The sequence below is a fragment of the Podarcis cretensis genome (genome assembly GCF_951804945.1).
Source record: "Podarcis cretensis genome assembly, chromosome: 10".
Lineage (NCBI taxonomy): Eukaryota > Metazoa > Chordata > Lepidosauria > Squamata > Lacertidae > Podarcis > Podarcis cretensis.
Genome location: NC_137179.1, coordinates 76,014,500 through 76,031,209, shown reverse-complemented (window position 1 = coordinate 76,031,209; position 16,710 = coordinate 76,014,500). Strand labels below are relative to the sequence as shown.

General features: G+C 45.1%; 1 protein-coding gene across 8 annotated transcripts in view; it reads right to left on the bottom strand.

The window, feature by feature from the left end:
- The window catches only part of FRMD4A (FERM domain containing 4A), a 434,151-nt gene that overhangs the window by 135,401 nt on the left and 282,040 nt on the right, over positions 1-16,710 (bottom strand). For all 8 annotated transcript variants that reach the window (XM_079993568.1, XM_079993569.1, XM_079993570.1 and 5 more), the window contains one exon: positions 1,569-1,663. In XM_079993568.1, coding sequence (XP_079849694.1) covers positions 1,569-1,663 — 95 coding nt within the window. The remainder of the gene's footprint in view (positions 1-1,568; positions 1,664-16,710) is intronic.

Sequence of the window (16,710 nt, the reverse complement as noted above, 5' to 3'; positions counted from 1 at the left end):
TAGATCAGACTCTGTCCTCTTAAGAACCTTACATTCTAAAGCTAGTTACAGTTCCATGTAAAAAACAGATGGAAACAGGAAGCAGATTTCCATTTTTCTTGACGCAACAATTTGTATTTCAGTTTCACCTGGCAGTCCATTGGGTGCACATGATTACAACTTCTACAATTTCATCATTTATCCACATGCTTGCAGTAAAATTTAAATGAACACAGGACTTCAATAAATTGTGTCAGGTTTCTATACCTCATGGTTGCAGGGACACTTTGAAGAGTGTCTATAGAAATCAGAAATCAGACTTGCTGTAAGATAGCAAGGGACCAACAACAAGGTTGGCAGAAGTCTTCAGGTGATGGAGCTGCTCTTGTCCTAGTAGGTGGGGCTACCTGCCCTTCTCTCCATATTATTATTATTTATTGAATTTATATACCACCCTATACACGGGGGTCACAGGGGAGTTCACAGAATAAAATCAAGATATAAAACCACAAAATACCTCATACAAATAAAAACAACAACCCAATAGCGCCCCCCAAAAAACCAGATTTTAAAAGGGCATAGGATATAAATCGGATCAACCAAAAGCCTGCTTAAAAAGGAATGTTTTTGCCTGGAACCTAAAGGTGTATGATGAAGGCACCAGGCAAACTTCCCTGGGAACAGCATTTCACAGACAGGGAGCCACTGCAGAGAAGGTCCGTTCTCATGTTGTTACCCTCCACACCTCGCAAGGAAGAGGCACACAGAGGAGGGTCTCAGAGGGTGATCTCAGGGTACGGGTAGGTTCATATGGAAAGAGGTGGTCCTTGAGGTATTGCAGTCCTGAGCAATTTAAGACCTTATAGGCCAAAACCAGCACTTTGAATTGGGCCCGGAAACTAATTGGTAGCCAGTGCAGTCGGACTAGGATCGGTGTAATATGCTCAAACCGTCTTACTCTGGTGAGCAACCTGGCCACTGAATTCTGCACCAGCAGAAGTTTCGAACCCTCTTCAGAGGCAGCCCTATGTATAACACATTGCAGTAATCTAACCTTGAGGTTACCAGAGCATGGACAACAGTAGTTAGGATCTCCCTGTCCAGATAGGGGCGTAGTTGGGTCACCAGCAGAAGCTGATGGAAGGCACTCCGGGCCACTGAGGTCACCTGAGCCTCAAGCAACAGCAAAGGATCCAGGAGGACCCCCAGGCTATGAACCTGCTCCTTCAGGGGAAGTGTAACCCCAACAAGAGCAGGTGACCTCTCCCCCATCTGGTCTAGAGAACCATCCACTAACAGTTCCTCAGTCTTATCTGGATTGAACTTCAGTCTGTTGGCTCTTATCCATTACCGAGGCAAGTTACTGGTCCAGCACTTTCACTGCCTCACTTGCAGGAGAAATAGAGCTGAGTGTCATCAGCATACTGCTGACAACGAACTCCGAACCTCCGGATAAACCCACCCAGTGGTTTCATGTAGATGTTAAACAACGGGATATAGGACTGAGCCCTGCGGAACCTCATACTGAAGGTCTTGCCCATTTCTTCCAAGAATTAGGAACATTTGTGCTCTGATCCTGAAACACTTACGTCTCATCTGTGAAGGCAATTCCGAAGTATTCCTTCTCTTTCAGGTTGAAATGAGATGCCACCAGGTCTAGCAGCTCCTTGGCCAAAAGCTTTGGCTGCAAAGAAAAGAAGAAGAAAAACACATGCTCAGCTAGAATGCATTAGGTTGGAAAGATACAAACAAAGGAAAGATACAGACAATGTAAACAGGAGGAAGCTTGTTGTGTCTCTTGAAAGAGTTCAGTGATGACTTCAAAAGCCACGTGCACAGTGACACCATGCAGCTAGAGCTCCTGACGAAGGCCAGCTGAGCCAGGCTCCATACAAATTCAGATATTGCAGCATTGTGCTCTGCACCTGGCAATGCCTGGTAGCTACAGCTCTGCTGCAAGCCACATCCTTCTGTAAATAACCAATTATGTTGCACAGGCAGAAGGACTGGCACCAGCATTTAAGCTTGCATATACACACAACTCCCTAAGTGGAGTGCATGTGCTTGGACTACAGGCTCTCCTCTTGATCAGCTGCATGAATGCAGTCCGATAATCCTTTGTCAGCTGAGCTCAGTGGTAGAAGCAGTCACTGTAGCCTCACACAATTGATCGCATTGTGCAAAGGAGATCCTTATCAAGCCACATCTCACAGTTCACCAGTTTTCTTTTCTCCAATAGCTTTCACCAGGCTGGAATGAAGTGGGATAAGCAGGGCTGCCTCAAGACATTTTGCTGCCTGAGGCGGAGGACAGGATGGCAGCAGCCTCCCCCGAGATACATACAGAAACCAATTGGATTGGTGGTTCAATCTTACTCCAGTACTGGTGAAAGGACAGAATCTTTCACTGCACTCGAGGGCAGCAATCTAGCTGCCTACTGGATGGGCCACAGGGTCTCACAGCTCTGTCCATTCCCCAGACCTCAGCATCTGCTGCCTGAGGCTGCTGCTTTACTCTGCCTCATTGTAGGGCCGGTCCTGAGCACAAGAGAGGTCAACATCAGCAACATCTGGAGGGCCACAGGTTCCCCACCCTGATTTATAGCATACATGGCAAGTTGCAGAAACAGAACCATTAGAGGTAGTAGGAATCGTAGGTCTTCTGTCCTCGTCAAAGGCAGAATTCTGTATTCCAAACATTTGCCCACTCCTCTGTAAAACTTAGCTGAAGTGAGCAAAGTCTATAGCACTGTAGAACAAAGTATATAGGTGAATGTTATATTTAATATAGTATTACACATTCTGGGGCACAGCCATTTGACCCAGAGTCCTAGCAAGGCCTATAGGGTCCCACAAATAATAATTAGCACTTAGATAGTGCCTTACTGTAGAGAACAGTGAAGAACCACTCACTAGGTCAGTGAATAAGAAATGACTCCAGATGACTGGACAGGGTAAGCTTGGCAAAAGCCTCCTTCTTCCCACTTATATAACTTATGTAGGTCTGGGCAGCTTAAGAGAACATAACACTTGTGTGTAGATTGATGTGCAAGGCTGCTTCAGAGTGTGAAGCACTTCCTGATTTGCAGTTCAATATGCAATCTTACACATGCTCAATCCAGGAATAAATCTCACTGAACTCAGTAGGACTTGGTTCCAAATAAACATACCAAGAATCAACCTGGTGTCCAGTCACTACACCACAGAGGCTCAGCTAATCTCCATCGTCACTTAACTTTAGCATACTATGCTTTAGAAGGTTCAAAGCACCCCCCTTATATTAATTTAGCCCCCCCCCTTACAACAACTCTGTAAGGTATATTAGAACAGGTGGTAGTGGTGAGGGTGGGATTTTAGACTCAAAGAAAATGGCTTGTCTCAGGCCACTTTCTGAATTCATGGCAGGGAGGAGGGGCTTCCTAGCTCACAGCTCAGTCTCTTAAGCACTGCACTACAATAGCATAAGATACTTCACAGGATTTAGCCCCTTAGAAATAGCAAACCCAATAAATGCAAAGTGCTGCTTGTTGTTCCTGTGGCAAGGGTACTCCAATCACTAAATATGCAGAGATACTATAGATCCCAGTGCGATAGGGTTCTCCCACCTCCCCGCCTTTTGTTCCCCCTGTTTTCTACCATCTGCAGTTTTGTAACGAAACACTCTTGACTACAACTAAATTTCCTTCCTGGCTCATAGTTGAGCAGGGGTTGGGTGGTGGAGGGCTCAAAGAGCTATGCTCCTAGAACTACTGCAATTTGCACATCTCCTTTCAAGCATTCTGGATCAGATAAGAAAGGATAGCCCTTTCATGGGGAGATGAAAGGCAGGGAGGGGAAACAATAGATGAGACAGGGCCTGCACTGGCTGCAAGCCAGGTAGTTACTGGCTCAGAATCCCAGAGGGGACTTAAGATTGTGAAGTTAAGCCATGCTAGTGCTCTCCAAGATTACTTTCTGTCCTAAGCTTTGCTTGCAGCTGCGCAAACTTATTGTCCTTTTCAGTGTTCCTGGCTCAAAACCTTAGATGCTTCTCTGAGTCGGGTTGATCAGTTTCAAAGAGTTTGTAAAGCTGTTTATAGACTGCTATGTCTTTGGAAGAAGAAGTGTGGCTTCTCCCTTACTATTACTGTGGGTCTCCTCTCTCTGTCTCTGTCTCGTCACCCTAGTATCCCTGACTTTATTTAGCAATGTTACTGAGCAGCCTTATATTAATATAACAAGCTAGTAGGTAAGTAAGTAAGTAGATAAAAGCCTTACACAAAAGTTCTCTTTGGAATAGTCTGCTAATTCCAAATGCTAGCTACTCCAAAGACAAAATTTTGGCACACATGGACACTTTCATATACAAAACATAGTGTATTTTTAAAAAGGCATTTGCCATGGGGGGGGAGGGGAGGGAAGTATGTTGTTTGTAACATACTATCAAACAGGTGCTGATGACAGTCACAACAGGCACACCGACTTGTATCCAGTGCTGATGATGCTTCTCAGGGCTTTTCCCGCTATGCTACAAAAATCCGCAGAATACTAGTAAGCAGGGCTATTTTACTGCCATAAACAGCCTTTCAAGGTGCCTCAAATTTGGCATGGCATGTCCCCTATTTTTCACATGTCCCCTATTTTTCACTATTCTGTGATGATCTGTGCACAACATTTAGGATGGATGGACCCATTAAAGTTTGGTCCATCCCAGTTTTACATGGTCCCATTTCTGTGTTAATTTGAAAGGGAAAAACCACATAGCAATACAGAAGGTCCCCCCCAAAAAAAACCCCTAAAAAGTGGTTTGAGGGCTGCAGAGCTGCACCTGTCCTGTAACAATTCTTTTCTGGACCTTTAAAAGCTGTAGAACCAATCATTCAGCCTGGAGTAGGTAGCACACAAGACTCCTTTGCTTTGAATACAGTGGAACAAGTATTTCAAGGAGTGATGGAATTGGATGACATTGTGTTGCTCTCAGAGGCAAAGTACAGGGGGGAAACTGGCTGCCTCCAGTTTTTGTATGGGGGCAGCCATGCTTTTTTATACAATTCCCTCTGAGAGTGACAGAACATAATCAAGTTCTGTCACTCCTAGGAAGGATATGGTCTACTTTATTTAAAGTGCCTGCAACAAGGGGCTCCATGTGCTAGCCATCCCAAACTGTGAGCAGCTAACAGAGGGAGCACTGAAGCCCTCAGATTCCTTGCAAAGGGATCTGCCGGGCTGATGATTCTGAAGTGGACACAATGGAATCAGGTGAGTCTGCTTTGGAATCAGTCCTGCAGATTCCTCCTCCATCCCTGCACAACATGCAATCTTTCCCTTCATGACAAAGGGGTATGGAGTGAGGGCTTGCAAAGTTGCTGTTTCATTCCAACCACCAGTTAGTTAGTTAGTTAGTTAGTTAGTTAGTTGTGTGCATGGTGTGATCCAGTTCAGGCAAAGGGGGAAGAAGCAGTCAGGCATGCACCGAATCCTATTGCATCTAGCATAGCTGTGGCTTCATTTTCAACAGACCATTGCTGTTATTACTGGAAAATCCACAGAGTTATTAACCTACAAGAATTCTCAATAGCCCACCAATATCTACGATCTGAAACACAAAAGAGAAATAGAAGAGCTTTCCTGTTTAGGCAAGCCGCTGCTTACAAGCCTGTCCATCTATATGCATGCATACATATTGTGCTTAGTGTACTAGACACATTGCAAATAGGATTTACTTTTTAAAAGATGACTGTCATATGATCTAACAAACAAAACACAGAATGGATAAGGAGTATGAAAGGAAACAAATGAACAAACCAGAACAAATGTTTTATATGCATCATATCAAGACTCATCTGGCTGGGACAACTCAATCAGATGGGTGGAAAGATGATGATGATGATTGCTAGAAACAAATACTGTAGGCAGGAGGGAGAAGGCTAAGGGGAAGAAGTAGGGTTAAAATGTCATTTGTCTGTTTACACAACCAAATAAAACCCAGTAGTGTTCAATTATGGTGTTGTTTGGTCACAAACCTGTGTATATATGCACATACACCAATTAGTTTCTGGGCCCAATTCAAAGTGCTGGTTTTGACCTTAAAAAGTGTTAAACGGCCCAGGACCACAATACCTCAAGGACCGCCTCTTCCCATATGAACCAACCTGGACCCTGAGATCATCTTCTGAGGCCCTTCTTTGTGTGCAAGAGGTCAGGAGGGTGGCAACACGAGAATGGGCCTTCTCTGCAGTGGCTCCCCATCTGCAGAATGCTCTTCCCAGGTAAGTTCACCTGGCGCCTTCATTATACACCTTTAGGCACCAGGCAAAAATGTTCCTTTTCAACCAGGCCTTTGCTTGGCTTGATTTACATCATATACCCTTTTTAAAGAATGCTGGCTCTTTGGGGGGGGGGTTTATTGGGTTGTTGGTTTTGTTTTGATTTTTTGTATTTTATATTTTATGTGAACCTGGGACCTTCGGGTATAGGGCAGTATAGAAAACAAACAAACAGCGAGCTCAGGTGTACCTGGATCACCCAGAGGATCAGCTCCATCCTTGTGGAGAGAAAAACCAAGAATAGTAAGGCTGCATTCACCTCTCTGGAGAGACCTGAGCCTTGAAAGTTGTAGCCAAGATAAGCTGATTGGTTTTCACTCACGAGACAAAAGTGATGAGCAATGACCTCCTTTCATGCAAATCACACAAATGGCTCATTAGAAACATCAGCAGCATCTTGCAGAATCTGTTCAGTTTGTAATTAAATTTCCCCACTTTTTGTTTTCCAGAGGCTTGTTTGCTTTTCATTAAACAAAATGCTTTGCATCATTGAGTGTTTGCTGCCACCACAGAGACTGACTTCAAGAGGGAGCTATAGTGATAGAGGTTTGGGGAAGGGGAGGAAGAGTAAGCTAACCTTGCTTTCCATTCTCATTTGAATGCTATAGGGTGGTAGGGTCATGAAGCAGGGTAGGAGATATTGTCCTGTCCCACATATCTAGTGCCTTCTTTGTCAGGGAGTCTGATACTCAACCGGCTGCTATTTCCATGGTCAGTCAACTAGGGCTAGCACCATAGAGATGCAGGAGTAAAGCAAAGGCACTACCTGCATCCTGGAGAATCATGACCATAGGTAGCTTTCAGTTCAGCACCAGAAGTTCAACCTCTGTGTTAGTCTAGTCTTTTTCTGAACTCTGAGAGTCAAGCAAACAGCAAACTGTTTTGCACTTGCCCCGCAAACCAGTATTTGGAAATTATTTCCTGTGGAAATCACAATACATTTAAAGAACTTAATTTAAAACAATAATGCATTCCGTGTATTAGATAACTAGGAACTTGATACTTTCACCATCAAATCAACTAATAACAAAAAAGTATACTCTTCGCAGGCATATACTGTTCCCTCTAACAGAAAACTCAGGTGGTTGAAAGCCTAACAGTTTAAAAGTGGAAAGGAACCACCTAAATATAAGGTTGTGGTTTCTACAAACTTGGAGAACTTCCTAGAAGTAAAGAAGTGTGCAAGTTAAAATGAACTTTTTTAGAAAAGCTGGGGAAACTGTTAGACAATAACCGATGAGGTTACAGAATGCTGGTGGTAGTCTACCGAGAGTGGGGCAAGAGGGGTCTGAGGAACCAGAAGCCAGGCAACCTGCGAGAGTCTATGGGAGCTTCTAGACAACCTGCTTATTAAGCATTAAATCCTGATTTATCTGTGGAGAGCTTAGATAACACCCAAGCAAATGCAGTTTCCCATCACTTATTTAAAAAAACCAAATCTTTTTGGGGAGAGCGGCTTTATTGTGTAACTGCTCAAAATCAGCTTACACAACTTACACAACTTGATTTTATCTGTACAGCTGCTGACCACCTGATGCGTGTCCAACTAACATGCAATTGGACCTGGGAAAATGCAGAATGGGGGGTGGAACGGGAGCAGGGCTGGGTGCAATGGGACTGGGCACACTGCCATGCACTCTGTTGATGCATGGGGGCAGGAATGGAGCCCCTGTGGAAAATGCTGCTGTCTGTATGCAATGGCACCCTGCCTCAGAAGAGCAGCAGTCTGGAAGCAATCTGCGGGTGAGAGCAATTCAGTCACAGAGAGCGGTGGGAGAATCTGCCTCTTTCCCTTTCTTTCAGTGTCTCATTTTTTCAGTCTTAAGTTCATTTCTAAACATTTCCACATCATTTGGGAAATCATCAGCACTTTAGTGTGACAAGATCCTAACATACACATATTTAAACGAGATTTCCCCCAATACACACATTTCTGCAAAGAAATTTCCGTTAATGCAATGTATTTTTTAATGTTATTTTCATGAATAGATGGATTTCTCTGCACATTTTGCCCCAGTACATACATGTTTTGTACTTGTTACTCGACTGAAGGAAAATTTTCTGTATTGCAAAATTCATAGAAATGCAGATTTTGAAGGGGGTGGGGAGCTGTGTTTTGGTTTGCATATTGTTTCAGAAGTTGTAAAGTAGGCAGGTTTGCCTTTATTGAGAATTGAATCAGATTTTCCCCACAGCCCTAGTCACAGAAAGTTTGAAGGAAAAAAGGGAAAATGGAGACACACTGCTGCTCTGCTGCTCTGCCCACTTAGGGTGCACAGCAGAATGCTGAAGCCGACACAGAGAGCTGCCCTATTCCAAATCAGACCATTGGTCCATCAAGCTCAGTGTGGTCTACATTTGACGGGCAACAACTATGCAGGATTTCAGACATTTCAGCCCTACCTGTGGGGCTCCTGCCAGCGACTGAACCTGACACCTTCTGCATACAAAGCAGAAAGTCTCTCACTGAGGTGCAGGCTTCGGTAAATGAGCTTACTAGCTCCCAACTTTTCATTACCTTACTTGACTTGGAGGGCAACATTCTGACATGGGGAGCCTGTTTCTACTCGGGCAAGTGTCCTTATCAGTTTCTAGGTGCAGAGGCTGGAGCCAGAGTCAATGATACCAGCAGAGCAGTGGGACTGGAGCAGTGGCTCTGAAGTTAACTCAGCAAAGGCCCAGAGGAGACTGAAGGGCTTATATAGCCACTCCCTTTCCAACTAGTCCACTGCTGGGTGATGGCTTCCTTATCCTGAGTAGATCTTTCCTCTACAGTAGACCCAAACTGGTACTTGAAGGGGCTTCCTGTCTGGTTCACCCCCCCCCCTTGCTCCTGAGTCCTGGAGAAGGGATGACGAAGGTGGGGCTCTTCAGGCTGCCTTTGGATTGGTGTGGGTTTCTTCACATAGGAGTGGGATTCTGCTTGGCGCCCCATGCCTCCACCCCTGAAGAGTCCTCTCCAGGATCGGGACCAGCCACAATCCTCCCCATCTCACATGGAACCCTACTTTTCCAGGGTTCTACTTTACCTGGGGTGCTGAACCAAGTAGGATCAGGCTACCCACACAGCCACTCTCCAGTTTGCCAAGGGCAAGGGGTGGCTGTGGAGCTTGCAAGAATGTTCCTGCACAAACACCACCTCCCTGAATGCCTGAAGGGGGCTTGTGCACTACTTCCCACTACAGGCAACAGCATTCCACCAGACATTTCAGACAGGCTGCCATTTGTCTTTCTACTCCAGGGTGCTTTGGTGGATGCATGGACTGCTGGAATCTAATTCACTGTGGGAGGCATTTTGCTGTCAGTCATTCACCCAGCGGCGTAGCGTGGGTTGTCAGCACCCAGGGCAAGGCAAGTAATTTGCGCCCCCTAACCTGGGTCAAGGCAAGTAATTTGCACTCCCTAACCCGGGGCAAGGCAAGTAATTTGCGCCCCTAACCCCTAACCTGCTGCCGCTGCCAGCTTCTTCTTGCTGCTGCCTGGGCTGGTCAGGTGTAGTTCTCTCCCGCACTCAGCGCTGCGCTGGGCGGCCGCTGCACTGTCCCTCCCCCAGATAGTCCCTCCCTCGCTCTCTCTCCGTTCCGCACCGCAACGCACGCCTGGCACCCTCCCCCTCCACAGTGGGCGGCGACCCGGCAGCTCGGATCGGATTCGCACAGCCAGCACTGCAGTGAGAGAGAGTGAGTGAGCCAGGTAGGGGCAGAGAGCTGCGAGTGCGAGCGCCCCCAAAAAAATGTTGCGCCTGGTGCAGCTGGCCCCCCCTGCACCCCCACGCTACGCCACTGCATTCACCATTCTTTTTGTGTCAGGTTTTGTTCTTCCAACGCAAAAGGAGCCTGTTTTTCTTTTAAATTGTATGGTATATTTCAAAGAAAACAGAGGGTGTAATCTATATATAATGCAATAAGTCAATCAGTACAAATGTTACAGCAATGTGAAATGATGGTCCTCGCAGCTATCTTTGCATTAGGGTACAATGTAATAATAGTGTGTAAAAATCCACTCAGGCTGAAGATTTGAGCTGCAGGGCTTTGCACAAAGAGCATTTTCCATTATGGGATAGGTTTGCCCTTTAACAGAGACTGCAGGCTATTCAGGGAAGCTGCAATTGATTTGTGTGAAAAATTACTCATCAAAATGTATGGGTGGAAAGGAAGACTATTCTCTCTTAATTGAAAAATAATTGAACTTTGTAACCGTTATGGTTAAATGAAGCAAACAGTCTTCACACAAAAGCTGGGCAATGCTTATTTCAGAAAGTCAGAGGTAGGCACAGAAGTGCATTTCTGTAAATTGCACAGAAAAGTGAAGCTCTTTCCTCCTAACATACACCTTGGAGGACACAGGGGTGGGATTGACTTTAAAGTTCAGTACCAACGAGGGGCACTGGCTCCTGGGGGCCTTTTGCCCCCCTGTATTTTGGGGGTAGGGGCTGCCCCTCGTGTCCCAAAAGTGCAGAGGTGAAGCACAGAGCCAAGGTGTGGCGTGGCTGCAGTGGCTCCTCCTCCTCCTGCTGCCATGAAAGGGAATGAGGGTCGAAGCAGCCTCTCACCAGTGGCAAGAGGAGGTGGAGGAGGAGCCTCCAGCCACTGAGCATCACAGCCACCAAATTCAGCTCTGCCCCCGGCTCCTCTGACATCACATGACACCGGGCGTCACATGCACAACTAACATTGGGACGTCACAGGTGTGACGTGGGCTCCCTCAGTAGCCCTTGGAAGCTGGCCTTTGTGGCACCAGCACTTTGAATTGCACTCAGAAATGTACTAGGAACATTTTGTTTGCGTGATTGATTTCTATACTGCCCTTTATCAAATGGTCTCAAAGCAATTCACAAGAAAAAAAATACAATATAATATAAACACACAAGAATAAAATACACTATAAACGCACAAATAAATAGTTAAAACAGAAGCAACCAAACAACAACCTCCTCTTCCACAAACAAAATTCAAAAGGCTGCAGAATATTAATCAGCCAAAGGCTTGGTTAAAGAGGAACATTTTTGCCCTGTGCCTTAAAATATATAATGAAGGCACCAGGTGATTCTCTCAGGCGAGAGCATTCCACAAACGGGGAGCCACTACAGAAAAGGCCCATTTTCGTGCTGCCATCCTACGGATCTCACATGGAGGAGGCACACGAAGAAGGGCCTCTGATGATGAAGACAGATTTCAAATCAGTTTACATGGGGAGAGGCAGTCCTTGAGGTATTGCAGTCCTGAGAATTTAAGACTTTATAGGTCAAAATCAGCATTTTGAATTGGGCCCAGAAACTAATTGGTAGTCAGTGCAGCTGGGCCAGGGTCAGTGTCATATGCTCAAATCGTCTTGTCCCGGTGAGCAACCTGGCTGCTGAATTCTGCACCAAGTGTCTTCAGAGGCAGCCCTATGTATAATGTGTTGCAGTATTTCAGCCTAGAAGTTACCAGAGCATAGACAACAGAAGTTAGGATACTCCTATCCAGATAGGGGTGCAGCTGGGCCACAAGTCAAAGCTGATGGAAGCCAATTGAGCCGCAAGCGATAGCAAAGGATACAGGAATACCCACAAGCTACGTACCTGCTCCTTCAGAGGGAATGTAACCCTATCAAGAGCAGGTCATCTCCCAGCCATCCGCTCTAGGGAATCACCCACTAGCAGTGCCTCAGTCTTATCTGGATTGAGCTTCAGTTTGTTGGCTCTCATCCAGTCCATTGGACATTGGTCCAGCACATCCACTGAAACACCTGCAAATCTAAAGGAGAAGCAGAGTTGTGTATCGTCAACGTATTGCTGACAGCATACTCCAAAACTCTGGATGACCCCACTCAGCCGTTTCATGTAGAAGTTAAATAGCATAAGGGATAAAATTGAGGAACTCCGCATTAAAGCCTCCACAGGGCTGGAAAGCATTCGCCAAACATCACCCTCTGGGAACGACCATCCATGTAGGACTAGAATCACCGCAAAGCAGTGCCACCCCCGACTCAGACTGCTACTCCAGAAGGATACCATGGTCAATGGTACTGAAAGCCACTGAGAGGTTGAGGAGAATTTACAGGGGCATATTTCTCTCTCCTGACAGAGGTCCTCATGCAGGGCGACCAAAGCAGTTTCTGTGCCAAAGCCAGGCCTAAACCCTGATTGAAACAGATCTAGAAAATCAGTTTCTTCCTACAACACCTGGATCGGGTCTCAACCACTTGCTAAAGAACCTCACCCAAGAAGGGGAGACCAGCAACTGGCTGGTAGTTACTTAGGTTTTCTGAATCCAGGGAGGGTTTCTTAAGGAGTGGCTTTACCACTGCCTCCTACAAGCTGCCAATAGGTCCTGTTCTGAAGGTTTACACATCTTGCCATTAGTCATTTGTTCATCCTACCCTTTTCAAACTTCGCTCTCCAAACTGCAAGGAGTCTTAAAAGTGGGTTTGTTGTGCTAGGGAGAAAAAGCCCTTTAAACCACTTTAACAGCACAAACCTAAAGTTCTGGTATGTGTTTGAATCCATCCCACAAAACTGTAGAAGTGTGGAGGCACCCATTGTATAATACGCCATTTGCATGGGTGGAACGAAACAGGAGGAAGAACAGTTGAGCTGGAACCGCTTCTTGTGGTTGGCACTTTTAGAAATGGTTTTGCTTTCTATTCACAAGCTTTAGCATCAGCAAATTAACCCTCTTGGTCAGATCATCCCATTCCACAGGGGAATGTGCAAATCCTAGGCCACCTGCCTTCCTGTCTGGCAGCGGGACCCAAAAGAAGAGGAGAAAGAAACAAATGGCTGTGAGATGCACACACCCACTTGGCACACAGCCTCACCGCAGCACAATGATGCTAACATGTGGGCAGAATTAGCATCTCTCAGGGCAGCACAGCGTGCCGAAACACACACAGCACTTCTTTAGCTATGACACTCTCTCCCCCCTCTTCTTTGCCAATGCAGCTAAAACAAAAACACCACATGCTCCTGCCTCTAAGGTGACTACAGATGCAGCAGAAGTAGAAAGTAGAATGCTTTACTGTTCCTAGACTGTACCACTTCAGGCAGGGAAATCACATGTTAAAATGCCCTTTCACAGAAAAAAAGAAAACTTCCTGCACATAGAAAACTAGCACATTAGAAAGAAGACTGTCTAGGAAATAACTCTTCCCTCTCACATGCTAACATTCTGTGTGGAGGATTTTTTCCCTAAGTGGCAATTTAAACATTTAACACCTGTTCCTCATTTGCAGAATGAATGGCCTCCTTCACAAAAAGATGGCACCACGTGATTCTGCTGCACTTGTAGATTAGCAAGCAGGGACTGAGTGGGCCCACAACTTCCGCCCACTTTACGTGCACTATCAGGTCACAACAACCATGTCCAAAATAAGGATGCATTAGAATCAAAACATCAAAAAATTGAGCTCCCCCCGCCTTTGGATATTTACACATGAGGTAGTAAAGCATTCTTTGTATTGCCAGTAATGTGACTGTGAAACCTACACTGGTCAGAATGAGGTAACCTAATCCACCCATTTTCCCCAGTTTCCACATATGTATGCAATGCTCAAATGCTTTTTCGTTTCTTTCTTCCCTACCTTTCTCTTGCATATTCCCCATAGGTATCTACTGGAAGCATAATTATATCTGGGAACTCGGGGTTTGTGCCAAGGCCAAGAAATTGACCACAGACTTAATTACAAAGTGAACAGCTCACGATGGGGTAGAAATTTGATTCAGTTTATATTTGAAGGTGAACCTACATAATTTGCACTTTTTGAAAGAATATGTGAACCAAAACAGAGCCCATTTTTCAAAATCTGCACTCTGGTGAATTTTGCAATGCAGTTCCCCAACCAAGTAATGTATACAAAAATGGAAGTGGGTGGTGCTGTGGACTAAAACCACTGAGCCTCTTGGGCCTGCCGATCAGAAGGTTGGCAGTTCAAATCTGCACAACAGGGTGAGCTCCCGTTGCTCTGTCCCGGCTCCTGCTAACCTAGCAGTTCGAAAGCACACCAGTGCAAGTAGATAAATAGGTAAAGCTGTTGCGGGAAGGTAAATGGCATTTCCGTGCACTCTGACATTCGCCACAGTGCTCCGTTGTGCCATAAGCAGTTTAGTCCTGCTGGCCACATGACCCAGAAAGCTGTCTGTGGACAAACGCTGGCTGCCTCAGCCTGAAAGCGAGATGAGTGCAGCAACCCCAGAGTTGCCTTTGACTGGACTTAACTGTCCAGGGGTTCTTTACCTTTACAAAAATGCACACACTAGGATAAAGTGTGTATAATGTACAAAAATGCACTGTATTAGGGAAAATTGCTTCGGAAAAACATGTGTTAGTAAAATTGCATATGAATGTGTATATTAGGAAAAGATTGCAGTAAAACACAGATGAATTTTCATGGACTTTTTCTTAAATAATTGAAAACTGGTGTGGAAATGCAGAGAACTGAATTTAAGATTGGAAAAATGAGAGAAACCAAGATTGACAGATTTGCCCACCACCAGGGCAAATTTTTAGGGTTCTAACTCTCTCCTTCAGCAAGCAAAAAGTCCTAATTCAGACTGATGTAAAATCTGAAGTTGTTTCAGTGCCATGGCCAGGTCAGCATTTACTCTGCTAAACAGCTGAGCTAAGTGGCACGGATTCAACCTAAAGTTGCTTTGGATCAATATCTGCATATCAGTGCAAAATTACCTAGGTCCACGTTTCTAGGTCCATGCCTGTCTCCAGTGCTCTTTCTCTAGAAAAATAGGTGCCAGTACCCACCACGAAGTTGTGCAGTAAGTGCCACACTTTTTAACAACAAAAAAGAGTTGCTGGTACTGTGTACCCTTGAATACCCCCTGGAAAAAAAAACACTGCCCATCTCTCATGCTCTAACAGGGAGACTATCTTGTGCAGAATCTGGACACCAAAGGAACAGTCAGTCGAGTCGCCCAAATAAGTATCTTTCAAAACCAATCCAATTTTTGGGTAACATTTTGAGAAACATTTCCCAAGATTCTTCTGAAACAAGGGTAGAATTGTAATTTTAAGGTATTCTGAATAAGCATATACAGTAATTATCAGTCTTGTGGCCGTGAACAGGGAGGGGGCTTCAGCCTCCAGTATTTTGCTGGAGAGATGCACAGAACCAGGTTTGTGCATCTAAAGTGGATCTTATTACTCTAGTGCAGGGGTCAGCAACCTTTTTCAGCCCGTCCCTCAGACCATGTGGTGGGCTGAACTATATTTTTTTGGGGGAAATGAACCAATTCCTATGCTCCACAAATAGCCCAGAGATGCATTTTAAATAAAAGGACACATTCTACTCACGCTGATTCCCAGACCGTCCGCGGGCCGGACTGAGAAGGCGATCGGGCCGCATCCGGCCCATGGACCTTAGGTTGCCTACCCCTGCTCTAGTGGAACAAATTTACTTGTCCACTTTTCATGTTACTTCCCAACAACAAATCCAAATGAATGCTCACTAAAGACTGGACATTATCTAACCAGTCTGCAAGCTTTTTGTAAGCAAATAAGGAAAAATACTCATTAAACAGGTCATCTGGAGAAACACTAACTCTGTACCCCAAATATGCTTTCTTGTTTGGGATTTTTTCATGCCTCCTCCCCCCCACCCCCATTTTATAGAACTTCATATTTGTCAGGGAACTGCCATCGGAGAGTCAGGTGGTGGAAGGGCTCAAGGAAGCTGGGAGACCCTCGGATGCTGAGGAAGGAACCAGCAGGGGGAGAGGGAGAGTTCCTGCAGAAACTCAGTCGGAGGAATGGCTCCAAGATACTTCCAGTGAGAACAGCGGGGAGGTCTCAGGACCTCCGCTGGGGACGCCTACTCCGCGCAGGAAACTGTCATGCAGAGAATCCAGAAGGAGAGTTTCCGTTAAGGAACTCTTATGTTGGCGTAAATTCCGGAAGCGCCCACTGACGGATTCTGCCAGCGATTGAGGTAGTCATGCACCCATGGCTCCGCGGACTGGGAGAGTTTAGAAACTGATTGCAAAGCCTTGAGGGCTTAAACGCTTACGCACGAGTAGCCCCTTTATCCCATTACAATATTCTTCCCTGAAACTCAGTCTGATGGAAATTTGGTAACTACAGTAATAGTACAAGGAATTGGTTTAAAAGTATTTAGGGGAGAATACCTGCCTATTTCATCTAGATATTCTGAAGATATGTAATAGGTGAAGTCAGTAAAATTGTATTTAAAATTGTATTTAACATTTTTAAACCACCCAACTGTATCATGCATATTATTATTATAATTATTATTAAAAATTGATAGGCCACTTGATTGTAAGAAAGACTAAGATGCTTTATTGTACAAAAATATATAATAAAACATTAACCTAATTGATATAATTTGTATAAATAGTATTTTAAAAATTTCAAAGGTTTATTGAAAACAATAGTAACCTAACAAACAAACAAACACAGTAACTTCTAAGTGTCTGC